A 22,527-nucleotide genomic window follows, 5' to 3' on the forward strand; every position below is an offset into this window, starting at 1 on the left:
CACAGCACCCTGCAGGCCCAGCACTGGGCTGTGGATACTCCAAGCTGAATAAAACCCTCTTCCTGCTCTTGGGGAATGCTTTACAGTCTATAAGAGACCATCTGGGGCAGAGAAAAAGCTCTCGGTACCATGATGAGTGCTGCTGGTGGTCTGTGTGAGGAAGGGCTGAGAGCTGTCACAGAGGTCACGGCAAGCTCAGTGTGAGGGCTTAGAGATAAAGCGGGAGAGCTCAAGGTCCAGCCTCACCGCAGCCCCAAACCTCCTCAGTGCCAGGCTACGGGCACTCCGACTAGGCCTGGCTTCACACTTGTTGTTGGACTACGCTGTAGCCCAGCTTACCTGCCCACCCAGGGTCCTTCCTCACCAAGGCTGGACTTCCAGGGCAATCCTTCCACCTCATCACTGCTGTTAGGGCTGTTTAAAACATTGACTGTGGGAGAAAGACCCCTGTCTCCCCAGGCCTATGGCAGTCAGCACAACTCCTCTCCCCAGAAACCTGATATGGAAACCTCTCCCAGGAGGCGGGGCCTGCCTTCTTCGCATCTGTCCTTTCTCGGCAGCTCCCGTTTGCTCTCACCATCTCACCGGGCCTCAGGCCCAGCCGTGGATGGCCTGGGGCTCCCCAGCAGGGCCGTGGGGGGCCCTGAGTCGGCCTGGATCTTCCGCTTCCTCCTCCACCACCACTGGCCCTTCCCGGTCTTCGGTGTCGAAGCCCCGAGAGCTGGAGATGCAGGTGACGGTCCTTGGTGAACTGCAGCAGCAGACTGGTTCTAAAGTGGCCTCCTCAGAGGGCTGGGCCAGACACCCCCTGGGATTTAAACGTACGGATTCTGTGACAAGGACACTAGCAGCTCTGGAGCCTTCTGGGCTCAAGCACTGGGTATGTCTGAGAGTTAAAATTCTCACCAAGCAATCTCTGTATGAGAGAGGGGTTATCTGTTTATGATGAGGCTGCAAAGGTCCAGGGAATGTGAGGTTGTGGCTAAACTGAAAAGGCTCCACGGCTCACCTTTTCCAGTCTGTTTCTCTCTTCGGAAAGAACTGAAAAGTTAAGCAGCCAACACACTCACAGGAAGAGAAGTTTTAAAAACTGTAGGAAGGCCTCACATCGTGGAAAAGTTTCCAGCAAAGAAAGTACAAACAAGAGTCGGGCCACTAGCCCCACACCTGTCCATTCAGAAGTGGGCACCGGGCAGGCCCTAACGGAGTGACTTCGTACTATCCGGTTCCCCTCTTTGGGCCCCCTTTTCCTTATTTCTAAGCAGAAATAGAAGAAGGAGGGAAATATTTCTAGCCCCTGAGAGTTCGTGGTTGATTGTTCTTAGGATACAAATGTTACCTTTTTACCTGTATGTGAAAGAACTCCATCTGCTGGGCATTCACACAATTTTGGAATAAATTTAGAAGACTATCTTCACTGACAATATAACATTTAAAGGATTTTTTTTAAAAAACAAGAAAGGCTTTAAAATGTGGTAAGAAGGAAGCCTGTGCAGACTGTACACCTCCGTCCCCCACCCTGTCTTCATTCACTGCTGCGGGAAGTGAAGGCTATGGCTCATCCATGGCTCAGCAAGGACAGCAGGCCACCTAAAGTCCCTTCACCGCCAACGCCCCCAAGAGAACACAGTTGCAGAGGGTAACTCCCAGTGGCACTAAACTGTTCTCCCCAGGAGAAATCCATCTTGCAGCCAAATGTTCCCAGCAGACTCGGGCTGGACACAGCTGGCAGAGTCACCGTCCTGTCACACTGGCCGACGTGGCCCAAGGTCCCTGCAGGGGCCCGTCTGCTACGCCTGCTCGCCGGCCCCGCCTCCGCTGGCCCCCGAGCCCTTGCCGGATGCCTGGGCTTCTGTGGAGCGCGAAGCCTGCTTGGGCAGGCGGATGGGGACGTACACGTTGGAAGCACAGTGCTCCTTGAGGTAGCCTCCTCCCTTCTCTTCATATTCCTTCCTGGTGATCCAGACGTCCTCGTTGTCCAGGTGGTCCAAGGCCCAGTCGCGAGCACCATACCAGGCGTCCAGCACAGGGTTCGAGGCCAGCTGAACCTGAAACATGAGCAGAGCAGTCACTGGATGGGCGTCTCCCATCAGGGTCCGAGGACTGAATGTTCAGCAAGACCAGCTACAGCCCCTACATTTTATCCCCAGAAATACACACGCAGGAGGGCCCCCTTTAATTCCAAGACGGGGCAGGACTACCTCTGCACCCTCCAAGGAGAGCTGAGTGAAATGCTCCAGACTCTTCAAGAAATCACGCAAGCATGCAGAGCCCACCGGACACGACCTCAGTGGATACGTAGTTAGCAGCTACTCTACCAACGTCAGACCTGCCGCTCTGGGTGGGAGAGGGACCAGCTGCCCTGCCTCCTGCTCCATGCTGTAGACCACAAGTCGTCAGGTGGAGAGACCTGGAGGGAAGACCTTCCTGGACCTGATCCCCTCTCTGCCAGCAGAGGGGAGCAGAGGCTGATGCGAGGTGGCTCTGGCCACGCGGGCAAGGGAGCCTCAAGGGAAATGAGAGCAGAGAGGCTGACCTGGGCTCTCCATTATTAGGGGAGCAAGGCCGGGGTCAGCAGCCCTGTGAGTGCCCCTCAACGAGGCTGAGCTGAGCACTGGGCGGACCGCATTCCAGCTCAGATCGGGCCTCCCCTCCTCTGGAGTCGCCTGTCTGACCTCCCACCTCCCTCTTCCCTGCCCCACCCATAGAAGTCCCAGGATGGAATGGTGGTTTTGGAACTTTCTGAAGTAAAGGGCAGGTGGAATCGGCACAGATGGAGGAGGATGAGGGTGAGACTTGCGAGAAGGGACCATCAACAAAATCAGGGCCACAAAAGCCCCGACCGCTCTGGCTTAGAAAGTGTCAGTGACAGAACGAGTGTAAGGCTCTCACTCCACTCCTTGCACCGGGGAAGTGCTCACTGTGATAAACCGTGAGGACTACATGTTGAATCCTGCGGGTCCTTCTAGCGAACTGTGGAACCTGGAGGGCTCTTAGGGACCCTCAGCACAGCAGCTGATGTCTGTTTATCACACGCAGGCTCTGTGCTGAGCACCTGACAGGCAAGGCACGCGGAATGCTGCCAACAGGCACCAGGACGATCCCCTCCGTACTGCGGAGAAAACTGACACCTGGCAAAATTCAGTGACTGGCAGGGCCGGAGTCAGGGCCGAAGCCCAGAGACCACACCCTGAACGCACAACACATCGTGCGGCACAGGGGGCCACAGCCAAGCCCCCAGCAGGACACGGAAGCTCTGCACCATGTGTGCCCTGCACACTCCCCTCCCCCACCCCTCTTCACAGCCATGAGCCCCAGCCACACCCAGCTGCTCACCACTCAACAAGTTCGCGGCCCCCGAGCCCTTGCTCCTGCTAAGCCCTGTCCGGAGTGCTCTCTCCACCTCACAGCCCTCCACACTCTCTACCTGGCAAACACCTCCTCATCCTCAGAAGACTCACCTCCAAGAAGCCTTCCTAGGTGCCTACGTCTGTATACCCCTCACACTGTGGGTTATCCCGGCCTATTCATCTGACTGCTGCCCCCTTGGACAGCAAGCTCCTTGGGGCCAGGGCATCTGGTGTCTAGGACTTCTCAGCATCCCAAGGTGCATGGTCCGCAACAGGAGCTCAGACCATGTTTCTTGGTGATCGGGAATTTGGTAGATAAATTGTGGGGCATCCACACCATACAGTCATTTTTTTAAGTATTTTAGAAGAATAATGACATGGGAGAAAATGCTCACGACAGGTTTCTAAGAAATTCAGGTTACAAAGCAGTATACACTCAAATGTGCAGAAAATATGTGAAAGAAAGAAAAACCTCCCCAGCCAGTCTCCTAGAGAATGCCTTATTCTCAATGTACACTCTTTTGTACTCTCTGAACTTTTACTATATGCAGGCCTTCCTTTGTCAATTAAAACAAAGAAATACGTAAAATACGATTTCCATTCTGCTTTAAAAATTAAACATAGGGCTTCCCTGGTGGCTCAGTGGTTAAAAATCTGCCTGCCAATGCAGGGGACACGGTTTCGATCCCTGGTCCGGGAAGATCCCACATGCCGCGGAGCAACTAAGCCCATCGCCACAACTACTGAAGCCACGCGCCTAGAGCCCATGCTCCGCAACAAGGGAAGCCACTGCAGTGAGAAGCCCACTCACCGCAACGAAGAGCAGCCCCCACTCACCACAACTAGAGAAAGCCCGCAAACAGCAACGAACCCAACACAGCCAAAATTAAATAAATAAATACATAAATAAAAGTAAAAAAAAAAAAAGAAAATTAAACATAGATTGAAGACCAGAAGGAAAGCCACAAACGTGTTAATAGTGGCTATCTCTGGATGATGGAATTATCAAGTAATTTTTCTCATTTACACTTTACTACTTTTGTAACCAGAAAACTAATTAAGGCTATTTTCGAAACAGCTGGTTACATGGGCAATTGGTACCTGAAAGGAAGACTGAAAGGGTCTCATCTCCAACAGCTCCTTCTCGATTCTGACCTTCATCCCAGGATACATCATGTTCCCGCCAGTGAGGAAAACATTCTGAACCAGCAACTCCTGCACATCCTTTGGGTACCTGGGGACAAAAGGATTCCTCTGCTCTAGTCCCTCCAACTTGAATATTGGAAGAGAATATGGATGTGGAAATGCAAGCTCTCAGTACAAAACAGATAATGTCTATGCAAAAAGTTAAAAAAAAAGCCTTCCATTTTTCATTTGTGTCTTTATAGAATTCCAAATAGCTAGCCAAAACCTTAATTTGAATGGTCAATCCATTTCCTTAGCATGATTAAAATATTATGCCCTTCTAACACATGTTTTTCTAAAAAACTGACTTTATTGAGGATTACTTTAAATACATTTGGATGAAGTCTGACAAATTTACATACCCATCAACAGCAGTAACCATTACACAGTAACCATCACCACAACCAAGATACAGAACATTTCTATCACCCCCAGAAGTTCTGCCTCTCCTTTTGAGGACCCATCTCTCCACTTGTGCTTTTTTTTTTTTTTTACTACTAGTTTTCTTATTTGCGTTTGCTCACTTTCCCACCCACTGCTAGACAATACTCAAAGCCACTCTAAGTAGCTGCAATGGCTTTTCTTCCTTGCTAGGTGTAAGTTTCCACCCTGTTTTAACCAAAAGCAACCAGAGTACCACAAAATCGTGTTCCCTACTTGTCCAACTTGTATTAGGAAAACTCACACTGCAGGAAAATACCTGTATAAACGGGTGCGGGGGAGGCATGTTCTTGTAGAAATGCAAACTCTTAAATAAATAAAATGCAAGGTGGGGAAAAAAACTAAGTTCTGCACGTTTTTAGGGTGATTTAGAATCACTAGTCTGCAATACTGTGAAGATTTATAGGAAAGCCAACGCACATATATCATGTTGCCCAAATTTTTGAAAGAAACTCTTAAAGCTCCTCAAATCAAGCATTTACACGTTGAGCATTTACACGTTCAGAAATGAATTAGAGAGCCCTAACTCTGTGCCACGCTTGGTGAGAGAGAAAGAATACCATCTGAGTGCAGCAAGTCAATGAAAAGGAGATGCCCGGCCAACAAATCCACTGTTGAATTCAAAATTCAAGGAAATGGTTCAGGAAAATAGACGTAAAAGAAAGAAGTTTCAGTCTCACCTGTCCAGAATGTACTGGAGGGTCTCAGCTACGCCGGCCTGCTCCTCCCCGATGAGAGACGGCTGGAAGATAATTTCTGGAGCTCGAATTCTTTCTGTCCCAACAAACAGCTGATGATATGCTGCCAAGTTAAACACGGGCTTTAAAAACCCAAGGTTTAGAAGATATTTTTAGGCCATGAGAACAAACATCCCAGTTGCCAGTTTCTTCTAACTGCATTTCTTATTCCAACATAGCTTCTGTCCTTTGTGCCAGAATAACCTCTCCCCAACTCTCTTGATTTGATAATTCAATTTTCTACCTTCTTCAACCTTTGGATTATAAACCGCTACACATCTGCTTCATGAAATGGTCCCTGAGATGCAGGGAAAGAGACTTGGTGAAGAGCAGCTGAGAAAGGCGGGTACTGGAAGACCAAGTGCCTGGCTCAGTCCTCAGTGCCCACAGAGCCGAGAAGGCCTTCTCCCAGGTGTGTCTCAGCCTCACGCCAGTCTACCTGGCTGCCATTGTAATGACAGAAACACAGACCCAAATGAGGATGAAGCATTATGACACTGGCTTAAATGTAAATAAAATCAGTAAAAGCTGGTCTTCGGGTCTAAAGTCCCCAGTTAGTTGCCCAAATGCTTCCACCAAGGAGACTGTTTCTCACAGATTCACGGAGCTTAGTGCTGGAACCCCAAACAATCACCACGGGGGGGCAAAAAACCCTGACTTCGGAAGTTTTCGGTACTGGGACTCTCCCTTCTAGAAAATACAACTGGTATTTTAGGGAAAAGTATTCCTAAAGAAGAAGACTAAACCTGACTGGTCATTTATGTTAAGCTTCAAAGCATAAGCAAGGTGGAGGCTACGGGAGGCCAACCTGGACCGTGGTCACCGGCTTCTCCACTTCGGGCGTTTCCTCCGAAAACAAGGGCTCGAAATCGTTGATGTTTTCCACGTCTTCCAGAGATGGTTCGAGCTGCCCCAGGTCAGGGGTCTGAGAAGAGAAGAAACACAAGTGGACAGAACCTGTAATTCAGCGAGCCTTAGTTCTATGAGTTCACTGTCACCAAAAAGAACTGGGATCTTGCCTAACGTCCTAAAAGTACATCCACACATAAAAACTATGAAAAAGTTTCTAAACTGTTAAAAAAAGGAACACACGTGAACACAAGATTAAAAGACTAAAAAGCCAGGGATGAGCTTCACTCTTATCCCCTACCCTTCCCACTGAGACAAGCCTCATCAACTCCCACCTTCTCTGAAGGCTTCTGAGGGGCAGCTCCAGCCTGGCGCCCCGGGGAGGACTGTCTGCCTGCACCTGTCACACCACCACACACAGAGCTCTGGGGGAGAGGGTGTGAGAGCTGGTGTCCTACAAAGCAGCTTGGACTACGGGCAAAATCAAGTCAATGTCTCAATAATTAATAAACATATGTGCCAACACTAACAGGCTTAGCAATCAGTCCCCTTGAGGGCAGGTCCACTGGGCTGGGGATGTGACTAAAGGCTCCAAGGCGGCCCAATGCCTCCCATATGTGGAGGCCTGTAGAATAGGCTTTCCTCTTCCATGACAATGACCCCGGGTGGGGCCTAGACATGCCAGCACGGTTCCCAATTGAGGGTTTAGGACACCTTTAATTTTGACCGGAACAAATGAAGTTGGGAGGGTGGGGGGATAGTTCTGGATGATGTCCTCGGGCATCTGTCATCCTCCCACATGAAAGGCAGATGAGTTGTACCTTCTGGACTCAAGGGGGAGAAGTTTCAGGAAGGAACTCTGTTGCATTCCCTGGAAGGAGGCTCTAACAGTGACAGCTATTGTAGAGAGGACTATCTGATGAGATGGCGTCCTGGGAGGGTTCGAGCAGATTCAACACCAACCGCCGAGGCTGCCTGAGAGGAGAGCCCTCCTTACTCTCAGAATCTATGGCGAACGTAAATTACCGACACAGTTCAGAGTACTTAGCTACACTTCCCTAGAACCTGCTCACATCGGCTGCAAAGGTAAAACGCAAAGTCACTCTTACATAAGACAAAGCCCCTTGACATATGCTCTCCGGCTCCTCCCTCCCGGGAGCTCCCTCCTGGAAGTCAGTGGCCGCGCTGAGAAGCCCCAAGCGCGTGGAGAGCCGCGTGTGGGTGCTCAGGTCTGTGGAGTCCAGCCGCTGAGTCATCCCAGCCCAGATGCCAGGGAAGTGAAAAAACCCTCCAGAGAGTTCAGTTCCCAATTGTCCAAGTCCTCCCAGCTGAGGTCTCAGAGTCCCCTGCTCCACTCTGTCTGAACTCCTGACCCATCACATTCAGGAGCACATTAACACGGTTGTTGCCTCACACTGCTAAGTGTGGAGTGTTTTTTATGTAGCAGCAGATACGTGAAACGGGCTTCTGGTGAGGCAGGAGCAGAGAGAGCCCCAGACCACTGCCAGGCCATCCCTGTGTCACCGGTCAGCAGGTGTCTTAAACCTCTCACAACACTCTTCCCTTCGACTCCACCCACCCCCTCAGCAGTGGCCTTCCCCAGGCATTCTTCTTTCACCACTCCCTGTGTGAGTCTAGGTCCTTCCACAGCTGGGTCCTGGACAGTCCTGCCTGGTGTCTCACAGAGACTCCAGAGATGGGGGGCTCAGAACCCAGCTCATCGTCACCCTAAGCTCGGTCCCCAGAGCCACCTCCCCCTGCTGCCTTTCAACCCAGCCTCAGTGACCGGAGACAATCTAGACCCGGACTGCTCGGGTCTCTGAGCTGCGCTGCTCCTAGCTGTGCAACCTTGGGCACATTTCTTTCCTCGCCTCAATGTCAGTCTCCTTATTCATAAAATGGGAATGAAGACAGTACTTACGGAATTGGGAAAATTAATCAAGATGATACTTGCACAGCGCCCAGCACAGGGTCTGGCACATGTTCTGTGACCATCAGCAACTGCCACTCCTGAACGACACCAGGATCTTTGGCTCCTACCTTGGAAGTGTGTCCTCTCCACCTTCCACCCCAACAGCCACTGACAAACATCAGCTCTCCTCTGGATGACTACACACATTTTAATCCTGTCTTCCCACCTCCAGCCTTGCCTCTCCCTAAAGCCATCATCCTAACTGCCGCCAGTTATTTTCCTAAAATAAAATCTCATCAGATTATTGCCTTGCTCAGCACACTTTGAAGGCTCTGTCTGAAGGATAATATCCGGGCGATGGATAAAGACCTTAATAGGTGGCCATGGCCTCCCTTCCAGCTTCATCTCCCACGCTCTCTGTGCCCGATGTGCCCTGCTCCCCGCACGTGTGCTTCTTTCCATCTAAAATGTCCTTCCTTCCTCATTTGCTATCTGCTGAAATCAAATAATCTTTCAGGGCCCAGCTCAAACACCTCAATCCTTTCTCAAAACTCCTTCTGTATTCCCACACACATCTACCACCACACTTGATAAGTTTTATTACAGCCTGAGTATGGTTCTGTGGCCCTATTTTTTGAGGTACCAAGGAGGACAGGGATAGCGTCTTAGTCACCTCTGTACCCCTAGTCCCTGGCAACCCTCAAATTTCTCTAGAATAAAGAGGATTGTAGAATGTCTGGGCTTCAAAAGGCTTCTTCAGCTGTGACAAAACTATTATTATCCACCTTCATATCTAGCTATATTCAAAAGCACCTCACCTTAAAAATAAGATAATTTCTAGCTTCACTAAAAATGATAAAAAGATACTTTCCTTATCCCAATTCATATGATTCACAGAGAGGAACAAAGCTGGTAATTTCAATGCCGACAATACGCATCTAAGACAGAACATATTTCTCTAGCATGGCTGGTTTCTCTCCCCCTAGGGTTTGCCAGGGTCTCCACGTGTACTGGGTGGCATGCGGGAACGTAAATGTGACTGTTCTCTTGGAACTGAACAGAGCAAGTTTGCCAAAGTCCCTCAGAGAGGATGCAGCATGGTTCCCTGTAACAGCCCAGAGCAGCATAAAAACAAGCAAAGGGCAGCTCTGATCTTGGCTCGTCAGGCCAGAGCACTTTCTGTATTTGGCCCATTGTCTTTTCCAACAAACAAGGGTGCTCGAAAGCTGTGCTCCCGCCTCCCCATCCCCTTACGCTGCACTCGTAGCGATGCAAAATCAGCATCTTTTAGTTTAAATACTTCATTAGGAGGTATTTTAAAGTATATTAAAAGTATTTAAAATTTTAAAAGTATTCAAAAGGAAGCCTACTCCTTTACAACATCCTCGTCGAATACCTGCAGAATACCGAGGGCTGGCATGGATTGGTCTGTAGGAAAAAATGGATTTTATTTTTATTTATTTATGTTTTTGGCCGCACCGTGCATCATGTGGGATCTCAGTTCCCCGACCAGGGATTGAACCAATGCCCCTTGCATTGGAAGCATGGCATCTTAACCACTGGACCGCCAGCGAAGTCCCAAAAAAATGGATTTTAGAAAACACTGGAAGTTAAAAAGTATAGCTATATTAATCCAGTGCAGCCATTACTGCTTAGATTGCATTTCAATATGAACTGTGGTCCACATAAATCTGTTCTCTCCATTCTAAAAGAATTATATTGTTGGAAAATATAACAAATACTTTTTGAAAGGTAGAACTGGCTGGCCAGTGTCGTGGCCAGATTTATTCCATGAATGTTACTGTAATCGATCTAATCTCTAACAATCACCCTGACCATTAAAGCTTTGGGGACAGATCGATTCATCAAATTTGTTGTACGTAGGGAAACCTTTTAAAGTACAACATTTCAAAATCACAAGCCCAGAGAAATTTGAATATGTTCCCTTAGAGCACAGAACAAAGTAGGGACTTAGTAAGTATCTGCTGAATGAATAAAGAGTGATTGAATCAGGGCATGTAACAAATGCAGAAAAATGAAAAAAGAAAAGGAAAAACTGGTTCCCCGATTGTTTGGGAATGGGAATCACATCTTCAGAGTTGCTTGTTTTTTTCTTTTTAAATCTGAACTCCCCCACGTGCATGTGGCTTAGTGGTCCATCTCTGATATAAAGATGCTGACGTCTTGTGGACATGCTGATAAGCATGATAAAACTGAGTACAGATGAATAAACAACAAAAGCAATGTGGATCTGGATCCTAGGAAACAACAGCTCAAATCTGAAACACAGACCTGAAAAGGAGCAAACTAGAAAAGGCACATTAATTCTCTGGAAGCTGATCTGGGACGCTGTGCGAGAATAAGATGGTGGTCGGGGCACTTCTACCCTGGATCTCAGTGATCCAGTACGCTGTGCCGAGGCAGCCTGACTCAGGATCTGCTTCCTCAGTCACGCGTGCTCATGGCCAGTCACTGTCCTCACGTGGTCTACAGCCTGTCGGAGAGGTGGGGAAGGTGAGGCTGAGAGCAGGAACCGAGAGTCAGCCTCCAGCTGAGACACAGTCACTGCAAAGCAGGCTGCCTGCCGAGCCAAGGACAGCCCTGAGGTCCCTGGTAAGCACCACACTACACCCAGCAGCAAACTGGAGTTTTCCACAAGACTGTTTCTTTCTAAACGTATAGGTAAAGTTGATTTAAAAACAAAAATCAACAGCTGGATTGGCTAATCTTGCCCCACAAATGTCATAAGGCAATGAACAAGTTCCTTTGTTTTAGCACTCTAGAGATGACAGATTCAGCAACAATGTGTCCACTTATTAACACTTTCGTCCAGTTCTAGAGACAGGAGAGCCAACCAGTGACTTGGGGCCAAGGTGTGACCTGCAGGCAGCCCCTTCACCACGCAGGGCCCAGTGCTACGGTACGAATTACCCAGGATCCTATCTCAGCCCCGCCACCTGCCCTTTTGGCCACATCAACACTAACAGCCCACTGGCAGGGAAACAAAAAGGAGAGAGAAGATCAAAGAGTTAGTGTTTAGTAACTAACAAAAGGCTGATCTTAAATCAACCCACAAATATCTTATTGAGCATGGCTATTAGCGGCTGTAAGAAGTTCCTAAACTATACATGAAGCATGAGCCCTGTCCTTAGGGAGCATGGAGATGGAAAGGAGGTGAATGAAAGAGCAACCATGATATATTCAATAGAAGATCAGAAGAAAGTTAAGGGGGCATACGACTAACTGCCCAGGAACCATCAGAGGGACAGGTTCAGGTTCAAGATGGGCCACACGATAGGCGTATGTATGTTCTTCCTACTCTACTCGCACACATCCCTTTCCCGGGGGACAGAGCTCTACCGGCTGAAACCCCTTGGCTCAGAACTTCAGTTGGTACAAGGTCAGTGCCATCCCTGCCCCGACCCGTGTACCCGTAGATATCACACACCACTCTGCTCTCTTTCCCCCGAGTCTGGTCACAACCCCTTTGATGTCAGCCTTCTCCAGACACTCCTCCCGCCCTCAGAAAGGGCTGTTCTCTCTACACCAGTGGTCCCCAACCTTTCTGGCACCAGGGACCGGTTTCATGGAAGACAATTTTTCCACGGACGGTGGGGGGATGGTTCCAGTGGTAACGCGAGCTACGGGGAGCGGCAGATGGAGCTTCACCCTCTCGCCCACTGCTCACCTCCTGCTCTGCGGCCCCGGGGTTGGGGATCCCTGCTGTACCCCACCCCGCGGGACCTCCCTCCCGAGGCCCGCAGTACCTCTGGCTTGCTGTCCACCACGTCCACCTCGAGGCTGACTTCTGCTTGAAGGATCTTTTGCTTCGCCTGCTCCACTGCGGCACTGAGCTTCTGTATGTAGGACTGCAGCTCTTCCGGGGAGTCCATGTTCAGCTCCATCAGGGCCTTGTGAAACTGATCCATCTGGCCATCCTCTAGGAGCTCCTGCAAGCCGAGCAGTCACAATCCATCCTCAAAGATGTGCATCGGGGCAATCACGCACGGGAAGGAGAGATGGAACTTAGAAGCTGGACAGAGAACGATGGCGGCAGAGGGCTCCCCGAGCTCCCTGAGCCTGCCCCCACCATGGAACCACCCCCTCCCCCGCCACCAAAGCTTCGCAACGAAGCCCTCCTCCCCAGCTATCTCTGGGCTCCCACGCATCACCATCTCAGCACCACCAGAGCAGGCAAAACTCATCTATGGGGACAGACGTCAGAAATGTTAGCTTCTGGGTGAGAAGAGATGGGAAAGTTACTAAGAGGAGGCTGAGGGAGGCTTCTGCGCTGCTGGTAATGCTCTATTTCTTGACCTGGATACATCACATGTTTCAGTGGTGAAAATTCATTGAGCTGGACACTTAAGACTTGTGCGCTTTGCATCACGTGTACTACACTTAAACCAAAAGTTAAAAATCAAACAAAGGGGACCACAAGAATAAAATAAATCAACGAGGCCAGGTCCACAGCTCTCAGGTCCTGCTGCTACACCGTCCTCTACACGCACGATCTCTACATGGATGACCCCCCCCTCAGACCCCTTCTTGACCGCAGGTCAAAAAGATGCATGATGCGTTTTATGGAGCAAGGCTGAGGTCCTGCCCTGGGGGGTACGCTGTCACCTGCACGTAGAGCAGCCGGTCCAGCCGCTCCTGATCCAGCTGCAGCTTCTCCTCCCGCCGCCGCGCGTTGAGCTCCTGCAGCCGCCGCAGCTGCTGCTGCCGCCTCTCCTGCTTCTCCTCGGAGGTCAGGGTGCTGCCCAAGAGCTTGCTGGAAAACGGGAGCTGCATCTTGTGGACATTGTTCTCATAGTAATCGGGGCACCGCCATTTCTGCAATTCTTCAACAGAATGATTTTGGAAGTTAGGAAACAGAAACACTAATAGCACTGAGATTAGAAAGTCGGCACCAGGGTTCCAGGTGCGGGTAAGATGGAGGAACCACACTCCATCCCATCTCTGAAGCCACCCAATCGGCGAAATGCAGCTATAAGACCTGGACATGATGCCAACACACCTGCTCTGAGCAAATTGCTAAATAAAATTCTTCACACAGAAAGGATACCATCTAGAGCACCAGAAATGAAGGGAAAGCAACAGAAATGATGAAAATCTGATTAAACATAGTAGATTAACCTCCTCTTGAGCTCCTTAAAATACATTGACAATTGGAAGTAAAAACCATGACGTCTGATGGGTTTCCAATGTATGCAGATGCGACACAGAAGACAAGTCCAACTAAAGGAGGAAGGATAAAGGGGCCTCTGGGGACATCCCTGGTGTCACAGTGGTTAAGAATCCACCTGCCAATGCAGGGGACATGGGTTCGAGCCCTGGTCCAGGAAGATCCCACATGCTGCAGAACTGAGCCCGTGTGCCACAACTACTGAGCCTGTGCTCTGGAGCCCGTGAGCCACAACTACTGAGCTTGCGCACCACAACTACTGAAGCCCGTGCACCTAGAGCCCATGCTCCGCAACAGGAGAAGCCATCGCAATGAGAAGCCCATGCACCACAATGAAGAGTAGCCCCCGCTCGCAGCAACTAGAGAAAGCCTGCAAGCAGCAACAAAGACCCAACGCAGCCAAAAATAAATAAAATAAATAAGTTAAAAAAAAAAGGGGGGGGCCTCTGGCATGCTGACACCTCCATGTTCCACTTGAACTGGTAAAACAGAGATTCTAAGAAGACTGTGAAAAGCCTGTTTACTGTCATCTCTAAAAAAACCTACACGAGAAGTATACAATGAAAAACACAGTAGACAAATTAAAATGGAATACCAAAAAAAAAATTTCAAATGTTCAAATAACCCAAAGAAGGCAAGAGAGAGCAATAAGAACAACAAAGAGAAGGAATAACAGAAAACAAAAAATCAAATGGTGGACCTAAACCCAAACATAAGAAGAATTAAATTAATTGGAAATGGTCTTAACATATGGATTAAAAGATAGAGACTGACAGAGGGATCTTTTTTTTAAAAAGAAAAAGGACCCAACTATTAAGAAACTTACTTTGAATATAACGATCCAGGTAGATTAAAAGGTCGGAAAGACACACCAATCAAAAGAAAGTTGGAGTGGCTATGTTAATGTCCAAGCAGACTTCAAAGCAAAGAAAATTGCAAGGGATAAAAAGGGACACTATATGATGGTCAAAGATCAATTGCCAAGAAGAAGTAAGAATCCTAAATGTTTACCTAACAAAAGAGCTCCAGACACTTGAAAGCAAAAACTGACAGAACTGAGAGGAGAAATGGGAAAATTCACAATTATCCCTGGAGATTTCAACACCCTTAATAATCAACATGGCTTGATGGAAAATGAAGAGGAGAATAGAAGAACTGAACAACATCATCAACCAATAGAACCTAAATGGCATCACAGAATACTCCACCCAACAACGGCAGGCTACACATTCTTTGCAAGTGTATATGGAATATTCGCCAAAGCAGCTCGTGCCTGGGTCCTAAAACAAATCTTCACAAGTTTAACTGATACCAGACAACATAAGTTCTTTGACCATAATGAAATTAAACTAGAAATCAACCTCAGAAAGATAACAAGGAAGTCTCCAAACACTTGAATATAAAATAATATATTTCTAAATAATCAATGGTTCCAAATAAAAAAGGCTTAGCGAAATTGGAAAATATGTGAACTCAGTAAAAAAGAAAACATAACATACCAAAATCTGTGAAATGCAGATAAAGCACTGCTGAGAGGGAAATTCAAGCTTTAAATGCCTGTATTAAAAAGAAGTTATCGTAATAATCTAAGCTTCTACCTTAAGAAACTAGAAAAAAAGAGCAAAATAAACCTAAAGCAAAAAAGAAGACACCAATGCAATCACCGAAATAGTCCTACTTCTATTAAAGAAACTGAATTCATTCAGAAAAAGAAATCCCCAGGCTCAAATGGTTCTACTGGAGAATTCTATCAAACATTTAAAGAAAAAAATAATATCAATTATTTACACAGTCTTTTCCAGAAAGCAGACGAGAACACTTTCTAGCTCATTTAATAAGACCAGCATTGCCATGATACCAAAACAAGACAAAGACAGTACGAGAAAAGTATATATTAATATTCCTCATGAATATACACAAAAACCTCATAAAATTTACCAAATTGAATCCAGCAATATATTAAAAAATAATATACATGAATAAGTGGGGTTTATCCCCCCAAATCAAGGCTAGTTCAATATTTGAAAAGCAACCATGATACCCTCCTATATGAACAGTCCAAAGCACAAACACCATAGGATCATATCAGATGCAGAAAAAGCATTTCACAAAATTCAAAATCCATTCATGATAAAAATGATCAGCAAAACTAGGCACAGAAAGGAACTTCCTCAATTTGATAAAGGATATCTGTAAAAAAACTAGAGGTTAAAAAAAAAAAAACTAGAGGTAACATCATATAATTAATATGGAAAGACTAAAGGCTTTCCCCACCACAAGATCAGCAATTAGGAACAAGGCAAAAATGTCCACTCTTACCACTCCTAAAGAAACAAAGGCAAACAGATTGGAAAGGTAGAAATAAAAATGTCCCTATTCCCAGATGACATGTCTACCTAGAAATTCCCAAGGAATCTACAAAAAACTAGAACTAGTAAATTTCACAAGGTCACAGGATACAAGGTAAACATGCAAAAATTAATTGCATTTCTATACAATAGCAATGAGCAACTGAAAACTGAAATGAAAAAAACAAGGAAAGAAATAATTAGGCATAAATCTAATAAAACATGTACAAGTCTATACACTGAAAATTATAAAATGCTGATGAAAGAAATCAATAAAGACCTAGATAAATGGAAAGACATACTATGTTCATGGATTAGAAGCCTCAACGTAGTAAAAAAAAAATGTCAATTCTCCCCAATCTGGATTTAACATTATATCTGAATCTACATTTAGAATGTTTTTGTTTTATATACAAACTGATCTACAGATTTAATGTTCTTTCAATCATAATCCCAACAGAACATTTTTGTAGATATGGACAAACTGATCCTAATATTTATATGGAAAGGCAAAGGAACCAGAGTAGCCAAAACAATGTTGAAAAAGAACCTACATATGCAAGTTATCAATTAATTGAAAAGTCTGTTAGGAAAACAAATACCAAAAAGGGAAGGGAATGCTAAAAAGTACTAAGAGGAAAAAAGTGAGCGAAAGAGTCACCCTGGGAACAATTTAAGGAACACCCCAAAGGTAGACAACATTCGAAAGCTGCAAGCAAACATCCTCTTTGTACCTTCCACATAATCCTCAGCGATGTAGCTGTGCTCGTGCAGGATCTCCTCCATGCGGCTGAGAGTGATGGCTGCCAGATGCCCAGGATACTTCAGCTGCAGGAGACGCTGGAGGTAGCCAGCTGCTTGGCTTCCTCCCAGGTTGATGCGTTTGCAGTTTTTAGCATCCAACCTACAACCAAGGGATGGAAACAGCACTGAAATTTTTGGCAATGTGGAGGAGAGAATATGGAGCATGTGCACTAGTGCGGAGGATAGTTTGATGTAGACTAATAAGGAAGCAACTGACCAGCTGGGGGAAATAAAACCTAACAGTTGGAAGGAACTTTAAAGTTGCCTTAGTGCAACCTCTAACCCAATGCAGGCATTCCTAGAGCACATCCAAACAGACACATGAACATCTAATTTCTGGCAAGCATCTCGGAAGATAACTTCCTGGCAAGCATCTCGGAAGGACTCATCTGCTCTGGGAAGGGCCTAGAAATATGCATTTTTCCCCAGGAATATGCATTTTGACAAGCTTCCCAAGTCCCTCTAGTGTAGGCCAGAGTTTGAGTACCCCTCCCCTAGACACTCCACTTCTACTTATGCAAACACATTAAGTAATCACATACACATTGGCTTACTGTAATTTCCTAAGAGAACCAGGTCCCTCTAACATGAAGTGAAGGGGAGGAGAACAAGAGTACCTTTATTTTCTCAATATGAGAAAGTTAGAGGAGCAGAGCTCTAGGAACTTGCTGTGTACTAAAATGTCACTGCTGTATCACACCTCACCAGCAGATGCCAGCATAGAACATGATATGCCCCAATCTGATCATTTCTTAGCCTTTGGGTAAAATCACTTTCTCTCAATATAACATAACATAAAATAACAATATTATTTTTAATTTCTGCATATTCTGGTTACATAAGATAGAAAACTCTATAGCAGGAGTGTTTGGTAATGTCTAAGAATTACTTTTTTCTTCATAAATTTTTGTAAGAACTTCAAGAGAAATTCCCACTATAGGTCTCAATAAATTCAACAGCATTTATTTTCACTTAAATGTTCAGACTGTTTTACAAAGTGCCATCACCTACATTATCTCGTTTCATTCTCAAGGTAACCCTGAGAAATCAGTTTTTCCCAAGTTTATATGTTAGGAAACTAAGTGAAGAAGTTAAGTACCTCAACCTCAGCAGAGCTGCAAACCCAGGCTTTCAATCCCAAAGCCAGGCCTTCTCTCACTACTTACACACCCTCTATCTCTATGCAAAGAGAAACCTTCTCAGGAGAGCACGAGGCTGGCCTAGTCTCTCTCTCTCTCTTTTTTTAATTTTTTATTGAAGTATAGTTAATTTACAGTGTTTCAGGTGTACAGCAAAGTGATTCGGTTATATATACATTCTTTTCCAGTTTCTTTTCCATTATAGATTATTAGAAGATATTGAATCCTGTGTGTATATAGTAAATCCTTGTTGTTTATCTGTTTATATATAGTAGTGTGCATCTTTTAATCCCAAATTCTCAATTTATCCCTCCCTCCCCGGCCTAGTCTCTTTTAACAGACAACGAAAACCCAGCTATAAAACGAGAAGATTTTAAACATGACAGAAACTACCCTCACCTTTTATAGAACTTGAAAACATCTATTAAGTACCTATTATGTACCAGGTACAGTAGTTAAAAAGAAAGGTCTAAATAATTGTCATTAAATAGCTTTAAATTAAAAAATATAAAAAATCTCTTATTAAAAAGTGACTCCAGAACACAACAGTCTAAATTAAATCTATTTAAGTAATTTACTCAGAACATTTTTATTGAGCACCTACTACCTACAGGTACAGTGTTAGCCATCTCACCATTAAGTCAGAACGATAAAGTTCTAGAATTATGGATTTGGACCTCAGGGACCATCTACCCCAACTCGATCCAGGAGGTCACAAAGGATGGACGATGAAGTGACATCTATACTCACACAGTGAGGGAGGTCAGAACTAAGCCCAGAGGCCAGTTCATGGTCCTGTCCTTGCTCTTTCCACTCCACCTTTAAATCAGGTGCCCAATAAACGTTTCCTGAATGCTTCTCAAAACAGTGCCCAAACGCCATAAGTGCAACTCACCTCCCTTCTAAGATGGGTAAAATATGTGTACACTGGTATCCAGATGAAATGATGAGCCCGCTGGAAATCAAGTTCTTTGGCTTATTGTGGTAGAAGCTGAAGAGGCTGTCTATTCCATAGGCAACCGTAGGAATCCCATAGCACTCAAAGAGAAGCTCGGACATCATCTGTCGTGAATACAGTGGGTTGCACACGGCTTCTGTCAAAACTATGGGATGATCGACACAGCCCTACTTGGAAAGAAAAGAGTAAATTGGTAGGTGCTAAGAGAATACTCCTTTTAATGCCTAAAAAGAAACAGAAATCCTTATTGCAAGGGCTCAACTGGCTTTTGGTCTCCAATCAAAACACTGGATCAGAAGCAACTGTAAAACACCCATCTCTCCTGGAAGTTGCTTTGGAAAATATGAAAGTAGGGTCAACTTAAGTCAAGCCCCAGCCAAACTGTCAGCCAATCATCTGGCTCTATCTTCAAAATATCTCCAGAATCCAACTGCTTCTTACCACATCCTCAACTCCTTCCTCATCTAAGTCACCATCATCCCTCACCTCCTAACAGCAACAGCCTTCTAACTGGTCTCCCTGTTTCTACCCTATGACCCCGGCCAGTCCATTCTCCATACAGCAGCTATGGTGATCCTTTTGGAACATAAGTCACGTCCCTTTTTTGTTCAACACCCTGCAACGGCTCCCCATTTCACTCAGCGTAAAAGCCTATAAGGTGTGTGACTTGTCCCCTCATCACCTCTCCGACTTCCTCTTCCACTGACTACCCTTCCCTTCACTCTGGCTGCCCTCAGTTAGGATTAGGGCACACTCCTGCCTCAGGGCCTTTTTACTGGCTGTGCCCTCTCTCCGGAATACTATTCCCTCAGATATTCACAAGGATCGCTCCCTCAATCATCTCCTTTAGTCCTTGCTCAAGCAACACCTTCTTCCCAAGTCCTGCCCCTAACCATCTTATTGAACACATGTAACCCTCTCCTGTCCTTCTATCATGCCACAGAATATACTACTTAATTCTATCGTTTATTGTTTGTTATTTCATACTAGAGCGACTTTCCACACCAGCTCCATAAGCACAGGAGATTTCGTGTCACGTTCACGGACGTTATTTCAAACACCTAGAAAAGTGCCTGACACAGAGTAGATGCTCAATACATATCTGATAATAAATTAATGTATTAACAAACGAGCCCGAATATGTGCTCCAAGAGAAAAGGGCGTTGTTTTTGCTCACTGCCATACCCCAAGCGCCTAGCACAGGACTTAACACACGTTAGGCGCCTAATATTTGACCGACTGACTAAATCAATGACTAAATGACATTCAGAACTACTGGAGTGACTACTATCCCTCGGAGAGCGTTGTGAGCGGGGACACGACCTCACCCTTCCCCTCAAGCCTAACCCCACCACGCCCTTCACCTGTGAGGAGACACCCAGATGCTGGAAGCTGTAGTCAAGCAGCAGCTCCTGCAGCTCCAGGTTCACCGGCACGTTGCGGTCGAAGGGCGATCGCAGCATCCAGCGCAGCGGCTCCAGGCTGCCCAGCGCGTTGCCTACCTGCGGGCCCGCCCCGCCCCGAGCCCCGCCCCGCCCGCGGGCGCACACGGCGCGGAACTGCAGCCGGGGCTCGGGGCCCGGGTCCGGCCCGGGGCACGCCCAGCCTGCGCGGGCCTGGAACGACCCGTTGTCCAGCACCAGAGGCACCGGCAGTGGCCCGTGCGCCACCGGACCGGCCTCCAGTACCTGATCCGGCGCGGCGCGGGCATCGCGGAACGGGTACACATTCGTAGGCGGCCCGGCTGCACTGGCCGCCGCCATCTTGGAGCGCACGCACTGGCCCCGCCTCTCGCCGTAGCGTCCGCCCAAATGGCGCGAAGCCCCGCCCCCGACGCAGCGCCCGCCCAGATCGCGCGAGGCTCCGCCCCCGCACATCACAGCGGGTTCTCCAAGCCTCCTCTCCTTTCTAAACCCGGCCGGCCTTTTCACCTAACTCGCCCCTGGTGGCCCAGGCCACCTTCGGGATCGCTAGGCCCCGCCCTCCCTGGCTGTGGCTTAACCTCGTCCCCAACATCCGACCTGACCACGCCCCTTCGCTGTAGCCGGGACTCTGGGCCAGGAAGCCCCGCCCCGAGCGCGTAACGCCAAGGGCCCAGCCCCTTCCTGGCCTCCAGAAATGAGCTCCGCGGGGCTCCCTATTCCGCTTAGCCACGCCCTATTTGCTGGGTATCATCTTCAACCGCCGTTGGCTCTGCCCCCACATGATTACGTCGCCGTTAGCCTTGCTGTCAAGGAAACAAACTCGGGGGTACCGACCGCTCAATTTCTTGACCGAGGAGCTCGCTACTCAGGCGTGTTCACTTTGTGAAAATTCATCACACCGTCCTCTTTACGATTGGTGCACTTTTCTGCATGTGTGTTATATTTTATAATACAATATAAAGTTTTAAAATAGATTTATTAAGACCTACAGACTGTACCCTCTCACAGACCTCAAACGCTGAGAAAAGGACTGCTAATTGTTACCTACTATGTGCATATTCTCTTTCTTCCTTTTAGTGGTATAATTCCCCTGCATGGTCATTTGGCTTGTTGTGATCATGTGACTCAGTTCTGGCCAATGAGGGTGGGAGTGGAAGTAATGTGACCGGGACCCCCCCACCCCCTTAGTTTTAGCTCTAAAAGGACTGGGCACGCTCTCCCCTGCCGTTTCCCCCTTTCCACCAGCCAAGGGGATTGCAAGAATTAGAGCAGCTGCCTTGACTCTACCCTCCCAGCTCTGGAACAATTTGAGAGATAAAAGCAAGTTAATTATAAAAGGTGGTTGTAAATAAACATCCTTAGCAAGAGATGAGACCCCAAAACGTTCTCAAGAACCTCTAGGAGCACTTCTAGGCCAAATAGGGAGCCAGTTAGTGGCAAAATCAGATTAAAGGTGTTGCCTTTCAACCCAAGCCATTTTCTCAGACATCTGAAGGAATCCATCATTAAACTGAGAAAGTGGGGAGGAGCAGAACAGAGTGAAAATAAGTGAATGTAAGTTTAAGAACTACACCTAAGTATACTAATACGGAAAAATCTCCAAGATATATATTTAAAAGAAATAAGGCAGTGCAGTTTATAGGAACTCCCTTTAAGAAAGGGGGTGGGGAGAAAATATATATGTTTTTGCTTGTATTTTCATGCAGATGGACAAGAAACTAAGAAAAGAGTTTGTAAAGGAAAGGGACAAGGTGAGTGTGTCAGGTGTGGGAGACTTTTTCACTGCATACTTTTTCATATACTTTTTATTTTTTAACCGTGTGAAAGTATTACCTTTTAAGGGGGGGTGGAAAGCACTATGTATAGGCGATGTAGATTGGATTATTGTTCCCAGTTCTTCACTCCTCTATAATAGGATAATACAGGAGTGAACATCCATACCATCTGCCATGTAACTTTGTTGGGCCTCTCTCACCGTAGACATTGATATTGGGCTTGGCCACGGGACTCACTTTTAGCCGGTGGACTGTTAGCCAGATATGATCTGAGCAGAGGCTTCAAATGTGCTTGTGTGGCTTAGACTGCCCTCTTACTCTCCTGCTGAGAAGAACATGCCCTGAGTCTAAAGAGGATGAGAGACACATGGAGAAAACCCAACACAAACTGTAGCCTGGAACCAAGTCCAGCCAACC

The 22,527-nt window shown here is 46.9% G+C and overlaps 1 protein-coding gene across 1 annotated transcript; it reads right to left on the minus strand.

Annotated features, from left to right (window-relative positions):
• Positions 1 to 1,431: 1,431 nt before the first annotated feature.
• On the minus strand, positions 1,432 to 20,674 carry ACTR5 (actin related protein 5). Its single transcript, XM_029222123.1, has 9 exons — positions 20,276 to 20,674; positions 18,849 to 19,078; positions 16,745 to 16,914; positions 13,101 to 13,318; positions 12,242 to 12,424; positions 6,522 to 6,638; positions 5,657 to 5,796; positions 4,452 to 4,584; positions 1,432 to 2,048 (listed from the first exon to the last, which is right to left on the minus strand). Exons 1-9 carry the CDS (start codon positions 20,672 to 20,674, stop codon positions 1,791 to 1,793), a joined length of 1,848 nt encoding a protein of 615 aa, XP_029077956.1. The 3' UTR covers positions 1,432 to 1,790.
• Between the last annotated feature and the right edge of the window lie 1,853 nt (positions 20,675 to 22,527).

This window comes from Monodon monoceros, unplaced genomic scaffold, assembly GCF_005190385.1.
Source record: "Monodon monoceros isolate NGI ecotype Baffin Bay Population unplaced genomic scaffold, NGI_Narwhal_1 Super_Scaffold_13, whole genome shotgun sequence".
NCBI lineage: Eukaryota > Metazoa > Chordata > Mammalia > Artiodactyla > Monodontidae > Monodon > Monodon monoceros.